This window comes from Anopheles stephensi, chromosome 3, assembly GCF_013141755.1.
Source record: "Anopheles stephensi strain Indian chromosome 3, UCI_ANSTEP_V1.0, whole genome shotgun sequence".
Lineage (NCBI taxonomy): Eukaryota > Metazoa > Arthropoda > Insecta > Diptera > Culicidae > Anopheles > Anopheles stephensi.
The window spans coordinates 74674872-74693538 of NC_050203.1; the positions used below are offsets into that span (position 1 = coordinate 74674872).

At 46.0% G+C, this 18667-nt stretch overlaps 1 protein-coding gene across 1 annotated transcript in view; it reads right to left on the reverse strand.

Moving 5' to 3' along the window:
* LOC118510043 (ABC transporter G family member 6-like) overlaps positions 1–18667 on the reverse strand; it is a 34410-nt gene that overhangs the window by 4121 nt on the left and 11622 nt on the right. Inside the window, exons 3-13 of the mRNA XM_036051431.1 lie at positions 18030–18147; positions 17361–17941; positions 17157–17279; positions 15211–15401; positions 14279–14447; positions 14119–14219; positions 13703–13858; positions 11556–11896; positions 8768–8894; positions 7671–7965; positions 484–598 (exon numbers count right to left, since the gene is read on the reverse strand). Coding sequence (XP_035907324.1) covers positions 484–598; positions 7671–7965; positions 8768–8894; positions 11556–11896; positions 13703–13858; positions 14119–14219; positions 14279–14447; positions 15211–15401; positions 17157–17279; positions 17361–17941; positions 18030–18147 — 2317 coding nt within the window. The remainder of the gene's footprint in view (positions 1–483; positions 599–7670; positions 7966–8767; positions 8895–11555; positions 11897–13702; positions 13859–14118; positions 14220–14278; positions 14448–15210; positions 15402–17156; positions 17280–17360; positions 17942–18029; positions 18148–18667) is intronic.

The following is an 18667-nucleotide window of genomic DNA, read 5'->3' on the forward strand; positions in this document are numbered from 1 at the left end:
ACTTGCAGGTGCCTTGGTTGTCTAGCTTTCTGCCTGTGGGTCCGGGCTAGATTAACCACCGCGACTTCGCAAACGCGCACCGACTAACAATAGCGCATGAAGTAGTTCTTTGTGTTAAGAAAACATGGCGCGTGATCCATGGATTGTGCCGTTTGGAGCACACTTGCTTCCTGCTGTGGGTCTTTCCAATGCCTTCCAATTAGAATTGATCTTGGGACCTTAAAGTCTTGGTGATCTTATTTCAAGACTAAAAGGTTACTTTATGATTAATTACGTATTACTGATGTAAATTCTAGACCGAAACGTTTCATTTGCAATCGCTAAAGAAGACATCATTACGAATCGCCATAACAAAATCCAGGAAGTGTAAAAACCGCCAACTTGACATTGATGCATTCACCCTTGCCATAACTGGCTAGTGTTGAACCGTCATCGAACCAACCTGCTATTAAATGCAAATAATAAACACAAACACACACTTACGTAAAGCCCGCCAAAATATCCAGCAGAGTGCTCTTGCCCGCCCCGGACGGTCCCATGATGGCGGTGAGCTCTCCGGCCCGGAATTCTCCGCTGATATCTTTCAGTATGTCCCGACCTGGAACGATAGATAGACACACGGTTTAGATAAGAAGGCACAGGTGTAAATGACGCGAACGGCTTAACTATCCGATAAAAGTGCGGCAATTCGATAGTGTTCGATGTGGTTTGGGCGAAAAACAGGAGGTAGGCCGTTTGCAGGTTTGCATCACTAGTTTTTGTGGGTAAGCGCTCCGGGAGGGATTAACGGATCTAGAGGAATGTTAAGGTTGGTGTTGTTAGATTCCCATCAAATATCATAATTCCTCAGGTAAACTACAAGTTGCGTGATGTAAGTGAAGTGTACTTTTCTCTAGAATGAAGAGGGATGCAACAAAGAAGTACACCAATCGCCGATTCTGACCTCGTGCGCATGACATCTTCCTACTGGACAAAGCTACCGTTTCTCGACTCGGCGACAGGATTTTGTACCCTAGTTCATGGTTCATACACAAACGCACATCCAGTAGAACCAGTTGGTGATGGGTCCCGGTCAAGGTAAACGGGGGAGAGAGAGAGAGAGAGGTGAGGACCACACCAATAACTAGGCCAGCCTTCAGTCTGGTCCAAGAAAATTACTCTACACCCTCAGAGATCAGCTGCTTTGCGTTTGCCCCTACCGGAATTGCTCCGCCAGGGTAATCTCCCTCCCTAGCGGTAGCTCTGGAGATGCATGCAGCGGCTCAGGTTGGAACATCTCACTCTCTAGCCTCTCTAGCCAGTTCTACCAGCGTACCAAACCCCCCACACCAGAAACAGGTTTCCGGTGTTCAGTTCTACTCAGATTTCCGACCATTTGGAAAGCAAACGTGCAACGAAAAGGGACTCCGATCAATACGACGAGGTTTCCTGTTGCGTGTTCGAAACCGGTTTCAAAGCAAAGCAAGTCAACATTGTGTACAGCTTGGTGGACATTGGGCGAAAAGGGTGAGAGATGTGCATCCCACATCTATAACCCGGACACATCATCTTCCGAGAAGGATCCCAAATAGCCGTATGAATTCTAGCGCACACAGCAAGACGACGTGATGATTTGCCAGGAACCGACATCAGCTAACCTCGTGATCCTCGTGATCCTCCAATTGAGCTCAATTAAAACAATCGAACCGACCGGCCCGAGAACCCACGCGAACAGTGTGGGATCCGATGTGTGAAGATACTGCTCTGTGTTGCCTGTTCCCGTGCGAAACGCACGGTCAATGTTAACTCGCGGCCAAGATTATCATAAACTTGTCCAGGCCCTGGGAACGTGTCCCAGCTCCCATAGTGTCACACGGTCGGTCGGTCGGTCGGGCATCACAGTCGGGAATATATTTGCGTACATCGAGATCGAATTCGCTTCCCAGACCAGTGGGCCGACCACTTGCCTGATCGTCTACAATGTAATTTAACTGTCAGGAATATTTGCAATCTGCTGTCGAGCAAAAAAACCTGTCACTTCGAGGGATTTATTCGCGCATTCACCCGATTTTTGTCCCGATTTTCTCCCCACATTCAGTCTGACCTTCGAAAAACCGTCGCAGTGGCTCTTTGCGTCATGAGTGTTTATATGTTTTTCACCCGTGACGAATGCATCGCACCAATACCTAACCTAACGCAATTCGGTGTGCGTTAAGGACGCCGTTTCGTGCCGGTTTGCTTACCGATTCGGTCCGGGGATGTTATTTCGTGAGTGTAAAACACGAACAACAATTTGGGCGCGCCTGTTTCGTTCTGCAATACGTTGTGCGCTACTCGTTCGTAAACAGTGGTGAAAATTGAGTTCATGTCGGGGGTGTGAGGCATTATTTTTTAAATATTTATTTTCGATACTTAAACCCTCCCCAGAACGTAATGCTCAGGGACCGGTTGGGAAAGCATCGAGAACAGCTCCCAGTAAAGCTAGATATTCTCAACAAGGGAGAAAAAAAAAACGAAACAACACTCGCTTTATTCACCTTGTACGTAATCGCATCGAATCTCAAAATCACAACGCAGTTTGCACCCGTGCGCGTGCTCATGCTCGTACAGAAATGCAAAATATTTTATTTAAAATGCAGCTCGACACCACCGAACTCGTCGCGCTTCATTGCGCAGCGAGGCGATACCCGGTGCCGTGCCGTCCGTCGATGCTATATGCGAGTGTCGGTGCATACTCGGTTGGTGTGCACAATGGGGGAAAGATCAGCACTAATTCCATTTTTGCTGGTGGAGAGAAATCGGTTTCCGTTTCTATCTCGCGTAATCGGGACCAACAAAGAATATGTGTTGGGGAGTAGAATTTCTTTCCCCTTCGAACTATGTGTAATTCAATCGTCTCTCGAATTGCAATGCGAAGAACGACCTATCAAACATATCGCTACCATCCAACTATCCGGCACGTAGACGGGTGGTTGTGACTAAGAAAACTTAACCCAACGTGGAAGTCAAACAATCTACCATCCCCGGTCCCCCCACAGCTGACCGGAACGGCTTGAACCCGGGGGGCGATGTTTGATTATCAACTCCATGTTCCCAGTGTGCGTCTGGGCGAGTAAATTCGCAAACCCCAAAGCGTCCCTACTCAAGGGTGGATGGGGCTACATTTACAGCAAACCGTTTCGAAGATTGATAAGTGGATCCAAGTGACCACGCGCTGTGTGGAGAGAATGAGCGCCCGAGGTACAGTGTGGGTCAGAACTATAGTGTTACATATTTTGATGATAAGGTTGGTCGTAGAATCAATCGCAAGACTAGAACAGACTTATGATGCTTAGAGAATATTTAAGCCCAAATAACTCGGTAGGTCGCTAGGTCAGGGTGCAAGCGATATTTTAGACTTCATGATATTATGTAGTTGGAGAGTCGGTCAGTCCTCACGACGAGGGAGCGGTCCAGATTGTAAGAGAACTTCTACAACCTATATTCCGACGTTAAACGTTATTTATTACTCTTTCATTATAATTAAATGGCCTAGCCAAGAATGCCAAAACTGGTAGTCGAAGACCTCCTAAGTAAATCCAAAGATGAAGCAGAATTGAATGAGCAAAATATGAATACTATGTGGTGAGATATCCTAATAGCTTATTGGCATAAGGAGCTCATGCGTTATCAAACCCCATATGACTCTTCCACACTATATTCAAGGGAACTAGAGATGGAGAAGACCTTAGGAACTCTTGGTACTGACTTTAGGAGACGACAGTAAAGCTCTGGAAACTAAATCAAGCTATTTATGAGACTTGGGGCGATCCGATGGCCGAGGCGATTGCGGCATTGACCTTCATAAGACAGGATCGAAGACTGCACTGACTATCCAGTAACTGGTAGAATCAAGTCATAGGAAGTCAGAAATGGAAAGTCTTAAGCGTTTCAGAACTCTTCTTGAACGCCATCCAATTTAAATCATTTAAATAAAGTTCAGCTCAGACATTAACACATCTCGAGCGCTTTCTATATGTCCTAAACGAAGAATTTAGCTAACCAAACTAGAGTCTCGAACTGTCTAGAGCTGTGTTGGACACTTTTCCAATTCATTTTTAATTATGGTACCTACTGTACATGCAAAGATCAACATCGGCACACTCTGCCAACGACACTCGACGTACAGCACAACGGTCGAGCTAGGCACACTCACAAGTACGTCCCACCGTCAAAGGCCTTTGTCTTCCGGCGCGATTCGCACACGCAGCGAAGCGTGTGTGTGTGTGTGTGTGTGTTTGTTTATTTATTAGGCGCGTCAGGAAGACGTCTGAAACGGGGTCAATTCAGGCGAGCGCAAGTGCGATTACGCGTGGCGCGATTCTTCTGGACGGCGGACGATTCTCAAACAAAAGTCCTTCAGTGGGAAGAGATGTCCGGCTTCTTTATTTAACTAGCCACTTTGACTACCAGGCTGCTGCAGGTTGATTGTCGTCGAGAAGGAACCGGTCCTGGGATGCTCGTTGTGCAACTTGCCAATGGCGTTTGGTGATGATGGGATGGCCCCCGCAGCGGGGAAGGAATATTCGCGTCACTGTCAAATCGTACCAAACAACGTGCATCGGTATAGGTTTGATCAGAAGCCGCACCCAGTTCGCCCGATCGGCGGACACATGCCCTTTGTTTCGCTCGTACCCTTTGGCGTCTGGTGGTCCGCTCCAGTTCTGAACTTTGTCTCGCTCGCTATCATGATCTCTGGCTCGGGCAAACCGGTCGGAACCGGTTCGGGTCCACGCGTGTGAATCTGCATACAGGCGCGCAAAGTTGCATCTCGTACAAGGGCAGCTGTTTCGATTAACGCTTCAACGATTTAAGGCCAAAGATAGTTGACAGACGGCGAGCGGCGGAGATCGCGAGCTCGAGCGAAGAAAACTGTAAACATAGCCGAATGGACGAACGCTTTGCTGGGGCGAGATGCTAGCGCGCCCATGCTGTCACGCACACTACCACCAACCCGCGACACTGTACAGCGAGAGCGTGTGCTGCGTCCAACATGCGTCCCGGCGTGACAACGAACCAACCAACGAAAAAAACGCGCGATCGAAAATAATCTCAACGAAGGTTATCTGAAGTTCGTTCAACCCGTGCAAAATGTGTGCAGGCCGCCGACATGTGCGTTTGCTTCGCGCCATCACACAAAATCCGCCCAAACTGAATACACGCGGCCGGCCAACAAAGCACGGTGCGATATGGGATCGCCGATCAATGATTGTGGATCGATCGGGAGCCGAGGGAGGGGGGAAGGGGTGGGGCGAACTGGCGACGGGAGCTTCGCTTCGCTGGCCTCGCACAGATGACATAATATTTAAGAAGTCTGGAACTCAACACTCTCGATTGTACACAGGGTGGCAACTGAGAACTGGAGCAACGTTCAAGGCTGGCAGCATTCGGTAACAACTGCCAAATTCGAAGACATCTAAATGGCGGTTTTATAGAATCTTCTTGGGCGATTATTTGTAGTTCTAGAACCTCCCTCTGCTTTGCAAATCTAAGAAAATGGCAGCTAAATTTTGTTAAAAGTAGAGAAAATTAATTCTTTGATCAAATCACTATGGGATAGAACAGTTTTAATGGACAATTATCGCTTATTAGTAACAAATTAATTAACAAGCAAGATTTTAGTCAAAGGACTCTTGAAGTATTTAAATTTGAAATTTTATAAACATATGCTGGTAGTGATCACTTTGGAAAAAATACAACTTCAGTCAATTTTGGAAGAAGATCACGTTGCTGAATTCAAATATTCGACATTTCTTTTGACCGTTAAAGGATAACCACTCGATCGGCAGCCTTTAGCTGGCCTTTCGAAATTCAAAAATTTCAACTTCCAACCGATCCTTCAAATAAATGGTGCGTGCCTGCGTGGTCCAACAGCGGGCTTCCTCTTCCTTCTGTGCTGCTCGTTCAAATCGGTTGAAGCTGGTTGTTCGGCCGGTTGGACAGAGCGCGTGCGTTCTCTTGCCAACCGCGAAGACGCAGCACCGTACCACAAAGAAGAAAACTCATGCGACGACGCCTTTGGTTCGTGTCGTGTCTCATGAATTTTAAAAAAAGTTCTCTCCCTTTCCCCCCCCCCCCAAAAAAAGGCAGAAGACCCCTATTTTACACCGCACGCAGCCATCGCCGACCCACGAAAGTGGGAAGAATCATCATCTGCGAAAAAAGCATAATCGCGTAGGCAAACAGCAGCCACACGAGCAGTGGATGATGATGGCGTTTCGCGATCGCGAGCTGTAGAGGTCGTGCGTATGGAGAGAAGATTGAAAAGGGTAAGAAAAGCAACACGAAGCCGCGATAAAATCGAGGGAAAAAGTAGAAATCTTAATTTTGCCAAAGACACTTGACAACGATCGACGGCAGTAGTGTAGCTTGTTTGGGGGATGCTCGTTTAGTCGCACTGTTTTATTTAATTCATCGAGTCGGGAGGGTTTTTTTTTTTAAACACATTTCTCTACGAGACATGAATCGGCATCATTAATTAGCATCCATTTAGTATGTCCACCTTCGATCGTTTTATTCCTCACTGTGACTGGGAAAGAATGACCGGCCCATACACCGGCATTGACCGGCGCCTCGTTCGATCGTTCCCGTTGCATTGTTGGGGCCATTTTATTGAGCTTCTTCCAATGGCGTACGATCTACAGCGAGAACCGCGCACACACGATCATGAGCGATCATGAATCAAAACTTTTTTTTTTGCATCAAGTATGGCGTGTCAAACTCACGCTTCCTTGAAATGGATCCGTTTGAGTTGTTGCGAAAATGGTTCAAATCGGGTCTGTTTTGGTTAAAAATATTTTCCGACGGATATGTGGAAAACCGTGTGCTGCATCGTGTGGAACGAACACATGTTGACGATAATTTAGCCACTCGAATGTTTGTTTTCGTTTTCGGAGGGCAAACGATATACACACCCGTATATGTTTACGTGATAAGCGGCCTAAGGTTTGGTTAAGCTAAAGCGCTTAGGCATAAATAATGTGCAGATTTGTTTGGCGATTGGTCACGCAAATATTTGCCCTTAATCTTTGTCCCTTGCAAAATATATGAGTCGATCCTTGCTTCTATTCGGACGCTGTACTTCCGACGGCATTATTGAAAGCGACGTTAAAACACGTGGCACTGTCACTTTCCATTTCGTGTCTTTTGGCTCACCAAGATGCTCATTTGAATCCACACTAATGACCCCCGTCCCAACCGCACTATGGGCTAACGCACGCACGGTGAAGCACTTTTCTTGGATATCAGCCAAATCGTTCCGCACCATTTCGAAGGCCTCGGTGGATAGCGATCAAAGGTAACGAAAAAAAATTCCCACCTGATCCCACACCTGTGGGATGTGTAACGCTCTTACGATAAGCGGCTCTGTCTTATCAATCCACGGTAAACTGGTTCAAAAATAACAAAAAAAAGGGGGTTCGCTTCGAAACAAGCGTATTTGGGGCGTATTTGCCGTGGTACTTGACGTTGTAAACAGCTGCAAAGCACCACCTTCCCTGTGGATTTCATTCGAGACGAACGCACGCTATCATCGAACCGCAGAAAGGAACCGTGTCTCTATCTCTTTCTCTCGCGCACTCGATCTCGGACGGGATCCATCCGGGTGATAAGACGCGCCAAACACCTGGACAGCGCGAAACAGTGTCTCTTACCTTTGCGAAATATTCCATTGCGTACCGAGTACGACAGGTTCTTGAAGCTGACGGTGACCGGTTTGAAGAGCCGTGCGGCAATCAGCGACGGTGCGGCGATTTCTTGCTCCACCGCCGGTGCTGCGGGTATGTGCAAGGGTTCGAGGTTTGGTGCACCGGCCCGGCGACTTCCAACACCGGCCGAGGATGCTCCAGCCGGATCCACAGCACTGGTGCTCATTTCGTACGATTCTTCCGACATTTTCTTCACCACTTGTTTTTTTTTTGTTTGGCACAAGAATGTGTAAGGCACTAGCTAGCTACTGAGTCTCTAGAGAGTCTGGCGCGAAGGTGGGTTCCCGGATCACGCGAATCACTCGTTCCTCGCTGTTTCTTCACCTCAAATTTGCTCACGAGAACGTCGCGAATGTGGTGCTTGGCTAGCACATGTTTCTAACGGCAGTTTGGCTAAAAATACGTTCGACTGTTGAGATGTTTCTGGCTGCGCTAGAAGACTCGACTCGACACATCACTCGCGCTTTCTACACCGCACACAAACCTGGTTCGGGTTCCGGTGACAGCAGCGGATCCACTCGGCTAGCCCTTGATGCCTCCGTAATCCATTACAACGAACCCCGTTACATGGGCCACTATCATTCGCAGAAAATGAAAACTCTCTCAGCTTGGCAGGAAACGCATCGGACGCAGCCGTGCCTTGTTTCTCTGTGGTGGTATATCGTATGCGCTTTTATTCTTCGCCCATCACCACACAGTAACGACCGAGACACGGAGCACACAAAGAAAAAGGCCCACCACCACACACCGCGGACCGCAGACCGCGGAGCTACAGTTACCGAAAATCAAACAAACGGCATCGAGTATCACACAACGGCCCTTCCGTTTTCTTCGGCTTCGCACGAGGCGCGTCGGTGGCTTCACGGGTGCAGTTGCACCGAAGCACGGCCCACCGAACGGTACCAACGACCGAACAGCCCGCGGGTGCACGGCACGATAGATGATAGCACAAGTCGCGGGTGGGTATTTTTAAAAAAAGGGCACGGCGCGTTGCAACCACGGCAGCACGACTTTGAGCAGTGGACGCATCCGCGTTCGCTCGCCTCTCGGAGAATACTAAGCGGCTCAGCTGATCCGCGAAGCGCAACAAAGCTGATGGAATCGTGGTCGCGGCATTCGCCGTGATGGGATCCGGGGCACATCGGGCTAGGCAGCTGTTCATACTTGTAGCTATATTCGTTGGTACAGATGGTTTCGTGTTTTGAAAAGGTTATTTTGCACATTTCGTTTTGCACGTAGCAGATTGACACGTATACCTATTTTTTACTAAATAGTCTTATTCTTTTTAAATGTTTAATGCGATTTTATTTTGCTTTTATATCCCACATTTTCAATCCAGATTGACACAATGCTGGAACAGCTTACTAAGATCAATTAAAAGTATGTAATATGATAGAAAAACTAATCATGTTATCATTTTTCCAATTTATTTACATCAAAAACCGGTTTCATTTTTACACACTCTGTTTACTTTCTATCCACACTCTGCTTTAGCCACATCCCAGTGTGCGCATCAACAAAGGTTTTGCGACCGGTGTGCGTGAGAGGATTTCATTGAGCGCATCGTGTTTTCTCTCTCTCTCTCGCACACGCAAATTCACAGCTCTGCACATTCACGCCAACTGCAAGAAGAAGGTAAATGGGAACCATTTTTGTTTTGTTTTGCTGCAATATGCAGACAACCTTCGCCATTGCACGGCCTACACCTTGACCGGGGACCGATCTTTTGAAGTTTCGTCTTCCCAAACCTTCGGAAAACAGGATCCGCCGATGTGTTCCCATGGGCCATGGAACGGTGGACGATTATGCTGACCCTTGGCCATATGCACAAACACACACACGCTCGGAGCATAGCCATTGATAAGGGCGTATCGTTTTAGCAAACATCATTCAGCTTCGGATGAGCGGTGACCCATTACACAGTGCGATCGGTACGGGTACACATGCACTATACAATGTGTACTTATCGCACAACACATTGGCCGGAAGGAGCCACTGCCACTGAACCGGGGTCGAACTGTCCTGCCACAAGACAGCCATGGCGAGAATGGCGGCGAGAACTCCCTGTTCTAGATTTTTTGGAAAAAATCAGCTGGACTTGGGCGGACAGCAAAAAAAAATGTCGGCAATGTCACACACTCCAGTCGCTATCAGAATTGGTTGGCATGAATCAGAACAAGGTCTGGTGGACGTTCTAGTAGGTCACTCCATTAAATGCAGTTCCTCAAGGGCCTCCCGAACTTAAGTCCCACAACTTTCGACCGCCATTTCTATTACTCTACGAGTTCCGGCAGGGTGGTCGGCTGACCTTTGGAATCAACTGTCGCACCCGAAAATGAAAAGGTTATCATCATACAAATTCATTAAACCAAACACATTCGGTGACTCGCCTGATCGACGCCACTATACCGAAAAGGGCCAGCAATTCACACTCGTTCAAACTGATAATCGGTCCGTATAATCACACACCCAGAGCGTCATAGCGTTGTGTTGTGTCCCTAGATTCCAGCCCGATTACAGCCCGGAGGTCTTCAATTAACGTCATCACATTTTACACCGAGGGCTTCGTAGCGAGTCATGTTCTTTTTCTAGCGAGCTTGGAATTGTTTTGCGATCACCTTGTACTTGAGCAAGGTGTCATCTCTTTATGACAAAGCAATGGCCGCTCTGCAAAACGTATCGGGAGGTGAACAAACTGGTGAACAAGCTCAACAATAATCACCAGCTGGCACCGTGGTTAAGCTGGTTAACCGGTACAGCAGCAGCTGTTCCGATGATGAAGTCCGCAAAGACTGCAGCACTCACCCGTCAGTGATAAGAGCCTGGCCGATTATGGTCATTTGATGGGGTCTTTTCTTTCTTTCCCGAGTGCCAAACTTATCAGCCCGGCCGAGGGCTATTTTCTAAGCAGTTCACTTCTTCCTAACAGCGCTTGATAGTTGCAGAACAATGGCGTACGCGCGGGGGCAAAAAAAATGACAGTCAGTTCTTAAGGCGATTAGGCCGACCGAACGGCTTATCGAACCACCACTTTCGAACGGACGGCTTTCGCAAAAATCCATTGACTCTCGACACTCGGAGGTCCTTTGTTAGGTGCAAATCAATCATGTACTTCAGGTTCGCAGTGAGGCATTAGCTGCAGTTTGCAGTCAAGAAGTTGCAGCCAGGCCGCTTAGTTTTGCTTCATGCTGCTTTGCTTTATTGTGGACAACATCATCGCTGGACAAACGTCATTCTTTCCGCCATGTAAAAACTTCCATAGCTTAGTTCGAAGCTTAATACATTCATCGTAACTTCGGTCCTACCTTCTACATACTATCTAACTTTGAAGATTCTTGGCCAATGGTTATTCGTGTACGGGTAAAATAATGTCTATCAAAATTCGTCGCTTCACATTCTTCGTACAGGCTACATACATATAGTATACAAAACGAAAACAACAAACAGATAGGCTAGGCTGGCTAGCTCTAGTGCATTTGATCACAGATATCGATTGCTAAATTACAAAATACACATATGCGCACACGTGTTTCCCGTTCGCTCTGTACCTCAATGTGCGTGCTTATCGTTTGCGCAGATTCCTGGGATAAGTAGTTTACTCTCTCTTACTATTTAAGGGCATACAGCTCGTTGCAAGATTCTAGAATTCAAACCTCAAAACCCTTCTCCCGTGTTGTGCCTTAACATTTACTGCTCTAACGTACGGCTAAGAGACGGCATTATTTAAAAACAAAACACACACACACTCATATCAACAACACAGAACGAATTAAATTCGTCCTTTGGCACCACCTGGTTAAAACCCCCAGCCACACCGCTGCTACTATTCACCGCTTGTTAAGCTTGTACCACAGCACAAACACGGTGCTAATGTACATCGTTATAATGATCAGCATTATCAGCACAAAGTTCGACTGCATGTCCACGTGCTCGATGTCCATGTCCTTCTGGAACAGGACCGGGTTCTTAAAGTGACAGTAGATCTGCGTCTCCGGACAGTGCAGATCGTCCCGGTTCATGCCGTACACCGAGTTCAGTATGCCGTGGAAGCTTGCCCGATAGTAGCTGATGTGCCACATCCATTTGAACACGGGCGTAATGTCGATGTACCGGGTGCAGAACCCAAACACGGAGAACAGTACCGCCAGAATGGGTCCGATGAAAACGGCGAGCTGGAAATAAAAACAGGACGAAGAAAAACATTAGCATTTTGGCAAAATTGAAATGGTAAGCGTGATACAACAAGGCATGAATTCAAATTGACAGTAGCGCCACCTGTCGGTCGGTACAAGAACTCGTCGTTGCAAATGCTGTTGTACGCGAGATGAACTTGTACGCAAGCACGCTTTCCAGCAGGGTTTGAAGGGGTAGAATTAATCTTTGCCGGGGTGTTCGGCATTCAATGGCTTATTGTGTAATATAAAAAAAAACAAATTTTTCAACTAATTTAGGTAGTAATATGGCGATAACTTAAGCAATTATTACACTTTTTAAACCCGCAATTAAAAAACGCAGGCATTCCGAGTTTGCTTCTACTTGGTTTTTGGAAGATAAAAAGATAATCATTTAATAGCATTTTCCATTTAATTTTTTTACTGAAATCATATGATAACTTTTAAATCAATTTTATGTAATAAAAAATATATTTTTTTATTGCTATTATATATTTCACTGTGCAAAAGCATTTAAATTCTTGTCAGAAAAATTTAAGTCAGTAAAACACTGTAGGAACACAAATGTTTAAAAATCGGAATCTTACCCTCTTTCTAACTAATTTTGTTGGCTCACGCAAAATTCCTCCAAGTTACATAATTATAAAAATACCAATGCAAAAAACTTTTCTTTGCTAATTTAATGGTTTATAAAATCGTTGAAAAATACAAGTGGCGTAATTTTAATACAGTTTTGAACCATTATATCAAACATCTTTAGGTCTTTGCCATACAGTTTTTACGAGCTAGATAAGATTTTGTTTTTCATATTTTTATTTGTAATAATTTTTTAGATATTTTTGATATCTAATGTGCTCATTAAATGTTTTATGATATAAGGCTTTTGTGACAGCCTTTGAAAATTTGTTTTTCTATTGAAGAAGTCATACCCATAAGCAGTGCAAGAAATTGTTAAGCTAAGAAAAATTTAGGCAAGTATCGGACATACTTTGCTTTACATCGATGTATAAAATCGAAGTTTTAATGTAAAAATTAAAAAAAATCATTAAAAAAAGATTAAATATTTTAAAATTGTTGGAAAAATATAACAAAATCAACCCCAGTGTTCAGGTTAACTAGCCACTGGTCATAAAAAACAGCTGGAGTAACGGTTCAAAGCAGTACGGAACAAATGTATTTTTTTAGGATATTTACCCTTGCAATCAATGTCAAGAAAACGGCAAACACTTTCAGGACGTGTTCGAATAGCTCTCTAAAAAAATTAAATTAGTAGCAAATATTGTGTAAAACAACGAATAATGCAAAATTGAACCCTACTAATAGGTTCGCTATCGTCTAATAGATGGCGCCACACAAAACCACCAGCACAGTATTGGTTCAAAGGACGGTTGATGATTACATTGAGGAGAACTGATTACTGATATCAGCAATTTTTTGGTCTTTTATTACAATAAAAATTGAATTTTGAAATAATCATAGTCAAAAAAATCGTGTGAGAGCCACACTACAACTGATATTTCATCCCAAACTCCAAGGGTTTTTTGTTGAGTTACGTATTATCGAGTCTACACTTTGACTGGTAAGAAAGAAAGTGACAGGTTTTCCTTTTCCTCCAGAGGTATAATTTGAAATCCTTTAATGTGAAGCTATCATGCGACTAGATACCACTTATGATGCAATCGAAATAAAGCATACATTAATCAAACCGAAAGCATGTGTTTAAAATTCAAACCGAAAATAAATGGCGGCTTGAAAGAAAAGCTGTCAAAACACAGCAAGCTGCATCATAACACCGTTACATCTTACCTTAACCGAAAGTGTTGCTCCAACGAAGAAACCCCACGACTGGGCACAGATCGAACCGGCGACGCAGAACAGCGCGAATATGCAGAAGCGCTCGAAGTTCACGTAGTTACCGGTTAGATGGTAGCTGATCACCACGTAGATTAGAGAGCAAAAGATCTGCAAAGCGAAACAAAAATAGAATGAGCAACTCCACACACACAAAAAAAAACAATCCATCACTTTATCCAAAACTGCTCGTCATGGCGCGTGGTTGTCCAGTGATTCATTCGCCTCCAAACGAAACGAACAACCCCGCACACTCAAGTGCTATCGTGTTGAATGGGCATTGAAGGCGAAGATCACTCAGGGTACGCTCAGCTTCTACGAGAGGCATCACACTCTTAGGTGTGCAACACTTTCACCACCGTTCAACCTACCTGTACCGGGATCTCGAGAACCAGCACGGACAGGAAGTAAGGACCCAGCTTGTACCAACGGTTGAAGTGCTCCCGCATCAGTGATTCCATCTCGATTTGAACTGTAGCGGAAGAGCATCGCATGAAACAGCTTTCTTTTGCTGGAGAGATGAATACTTACAGGAAAGCACCACGGCCATCTTCCCGGTGTACACCATCATCAGCATCGATCCGTAAAGGTACACATAGTTCGCCAACACTTGGTTCGCGTTAGGACCAACGCCACTGTAAAGATAGCCGAACAGTGTGGCTACCGTGGCGTGGGCAAAGATTCTACAGAATAGAAGGAACTAAGAGAGAGAGAGTGAGAGAGAGGAAGGAATTAGAACGATTAGATGAATAATGTCCACAGGTGGATTGCTCATGGCCTCATTAGTTCCTGTTCTACTTAAGCTACGCAGTCGCAAGTGTGATGCACTTGAACTAGATTAGCATCACATCCACCTGTGGAGACCTTGTGCGAAGTGTTCCTTAGTTCTTTGCTGGTGCTTTCTACTACAGCGTAGTAAAATCGATTGTAGTTACGATCAGCAGCTCAACATCGGCCCACAACACAATCGACTGTTCAATAGATTGATTGATGTATAATTTATTTTCTCAACCTAACCAGCCCTAATTATCGGCACGCTATTATGATTATTTAACCATAAAGTTATTCAACGTGTGAGAGCATCGGTGCTTGGGTATAGCGGTCGGCTCTAATCCGTTTGGCCAACAATCACTAATCACAATCGTACGATAGTGTCAGTCGGTTGGAATTCGAAATGGAGCACCCTGCCGTACACTTAATTGTATACTGTCAATAAGTAAACAGACAAAACAAGTTTTGCTACACGAAACGTATCGGTGGGACCCGGGTGGGAACGGTGTTGCAACTGAAACAGGAAGCACTTTTCGCCTCGCATATTCGCCTGTTTTAATACGCCATTTAATGCTAATGCCTAATTTTTAATTCTTCCCATCCCACACTACGCATCCTTGTGCTCAATACAATCGAGGCTCTCACAGTGGTAAGGCTGCTGGTCAGGGCGTGTTGACTACTGATATACTTACATAATTCCTTCTGGTCATCAGCAGGTTCCGGTAGAACAGTAGCAGGAACTGCATTACCAACGAGGCCGGTTTCGTCTTCGAAAAGATGTCCCCTTCCTCGTACGACGAGTTGTCGGTCGCTTCGTTCTGTTTCTGGAGCTTGCACATCTCTTCCGCCTTGCCACCGATCGAGTAGGACTCCATCATTTTTACTGCCGAAAATAGAAAACAAAAATCGAACGGAAGGTCAACACTGATCAGTAATCAGGAGCTAAGCAAAACCCAGTGCCATTGACGGGCTGATTTACTTTTTTTCTCAAAAAAATCTATTTCGGGATCAAGTCTACAGTCTCTAGGTCCGTAGACTCTTTAATTAGCTTAACGCAAACCATTCAGCGATTTTATCTGGTTCCGTCCGGTCTGCGGGGGGGGAAAACACTGCCTAAAGTCCGGTTCTGCCTGTTTGAAATAGTTAGCCAACCCGTCGTTTCTTGGTCATGGACTGATGATTTGTTCATAGACATTATAGCCAAACCAAACAGAAAGTCTTCAACCTCAAATGCACTTCTTGTTATGATTCTCGGTAACTGAATCGTCGATGAGAACCGTCAAAAGTAAATACACAACACAAAGCAACATTGCCTTGCCTTCAAAAGCTTATGCACATTTATTTGCATGTTTATCAACGGCTGCGTGAGGCCCCTCTGTTTTGGGCAACAATTAACCTCACACGCCTGTTGTGCGATCTCCCAGCGATCATCTCTACCTGCACCAGTTTCGGTTGTCTCCGGAGGTGCGAGGAAATGGGAAACACACCAACCAAATTCGCACCTACTGCACTGTCTACTGTATCATTCTAGAACGACGGATCGGTACGGCTCAGTGCCTGGTGATCTTGAAGTGATCATGATTTTGCGTCGAAAATGCCTTTATCAGCTAATAAATTAGTAAACCTTTTAAGGTGTCTGTATGCATAAGCAATTACCAAGGGTGACATTTTGATAGGAATGAAGAGGATTTTTGGTTGTTTTGTTTTGTCCAGCATTCCGTCTTATGTTAATGATAATTTTTATTTTGGTTTTTTTCGGGAAGGCGTATCCAATCGTTGAAGACGCTCACTCACAGGCACACTTTGTAGTGTAAACTAAAGACAATGTGGTAGAACCGAGAACCAATATTGATCCTGAGCAGCACAAAACAAAAACACAAAAAGATCCACGTGAATACATTCCGTGTGAAATGTCACACCGGAAAGTAATCAACGGAGGACTCTGGGACAAACAGGTCGTTTACGGCTCTGGCTAAAACCGATACAGTACAGCTCCGACAACCCCGGATATATGTGTTCATTAATTACGCGCTAATGAATGGGAAATTTAAATTCTACCGCTGGCCGTACAGTGTAAACTTTGACGGACGATCGGTATGATCGGCAGCACGGTGCGCGCAAACACCATCGATGCCATCGACTGTCGAGCGTTCAAGAAGGGGCAGTGTGGCAAAAAGAAAACTTCAAACTTCAAACAACTGTTTATGAGAGGTTGTTGCTGCCCCAAGAAGGGAGTTGCACGGTTGCAATTCGACTTGGTACTGTTTGCCGATGCGGTTAGCATTGCCACCGTGCAGCACAGCACCGTTTGTGGTCGTATCTGAGGGACCACCCTATGTATAGTGTCCTCTCAGGTTCAACGGTTGGTCCGAAGGCTCGAGGTCCCCGTGCAAACGCACTTCTAAGGGTTGGCCGTGAGGTGGTGAGCGCCTGGTTTTGCAAGCGATCGCCATGCTGCAACGATTCGCACTCGATGTAATTAATAGTGCCGGTGCAAGAACCGCTCATCGATGCGGAGGTCGTCCCCACCCCCGAAAGATGGACCAAAAGTAGAGTAAAAGAAGTGCTGGCGCTGCGGTATGACCCTGCCGGTCGGGCCTTGCTGCAGCAGACGAAAGCAAAATGCATCTCCACTTACCGTTATCGTCGAACGTCGAATCCAGCTCGATGCAGCGGCTGCTGATTTCGTAATATTTCTTGAGCGCAGCCTTGATCACCTTACCGACATCGGCACCATACTCTCCGACCGCAATCTCCATCACTGTTTGTTGGCGAGAGTTGTCAGGAGAAGAGATAAATTAGAAGAATTGAACCACACTCGATCGCACTCCCGAAAACCTACTGAAATCGGCTGGATTGTGATAGCTGGGACAGTGATAGCCAAGATCGCCCAAAAACGGTAGCATCTCCTTCGTTGGGCCCTGATAGAAGCAATGTCCCTGGACCACCGTGTACAGCTGATCGAACATCTCGAACAGCAGCGCACTCGGCGTATGGATCGTGCAGACGATCGTGCGTCCATCTTGGGCCAACCGCTTCAGCAGCGATATACACTGCGCACACGATGAACTGTCCAGCCCGGTCGTTGGTTCGTCCAGAAACAGAATCGGTGGATTGCTGATCATCTCCAGCGCAATAGCGAGCCGCTTCTTCTGCCCCCCGGACAGTCCCATCGTCGGTGTGTTGCCCTTCTGCTCCAACCCCAGCATAAACAGAATCTTCTCGATCAGCTTGCGCTTCTCGGCCATCGCAATGCCGAAGCCGAGCTTCAGATGGGTGGCACAGGTCATGGCCTCCGTCACCGTCAGCCAGGGTCGCAGGGCATCGTGCTGCTGGATGTAGCAGGACAGCTTCCGGAAGCTTTCCGAGTTGTGGGACCGGCTTTTCCCGTTCACCTGCACCATACCGCTCACACCCGCTGACCTGCGGAACAGGGTGAAAAAGGAGGAATCAGTCTAAACCCCATTTACACAGGACAATGTGCGTGAGTGTGTCCGGTACGATAACCTACACATAACCTGCCATGATGTTCAGCAGCGTACTCTTGCCAGCTCCCGATGGGCCCATAATAGCTGTCAGCTCACCCGACTTAAACGCACCATTAATTCCGTGAAGAATTTCTTTCGATTCTGTAGAAGAAAACAATAAATAAGCATTATTTGGTATGATCAATCAACATTCCGGAGGTGATTTCACTGCTCTGCGCATAGGTTCCCATAGCGCACGCCAGTGATCTCACCATCGCCTCCGGTGCCCAATTTACGTCAGATCTTTGGTCGAAATTGGATATACGCCGGCACTAACTTTATCATCGTTCAAGGTCGGATCGGAACGAAATGATTTGCTTGAAGTTCAAATTCCCGCCATTTCATGGTGAGCTCCAACACACATGCGGTAAACTAACAGAAGGATCTCAATCATTGATCAGCTCATGATGATTGAACAACGATCGCAAACCGACTGTTTTCAATTCACCCGACAAAAACCCGTTTTCCTCCTAAATGTCCGGGTAGGCCAGTTAACCAAATTTTTCTTCAAGAATAAAAATAAAAGCTTTGGATCTTCGTTGCTGGGTGTCTTATGGGATTAAAAATACAGCTATTTGACCAGAATGTATTCCCACCCCTCACACCACTGTCTGGACATTGA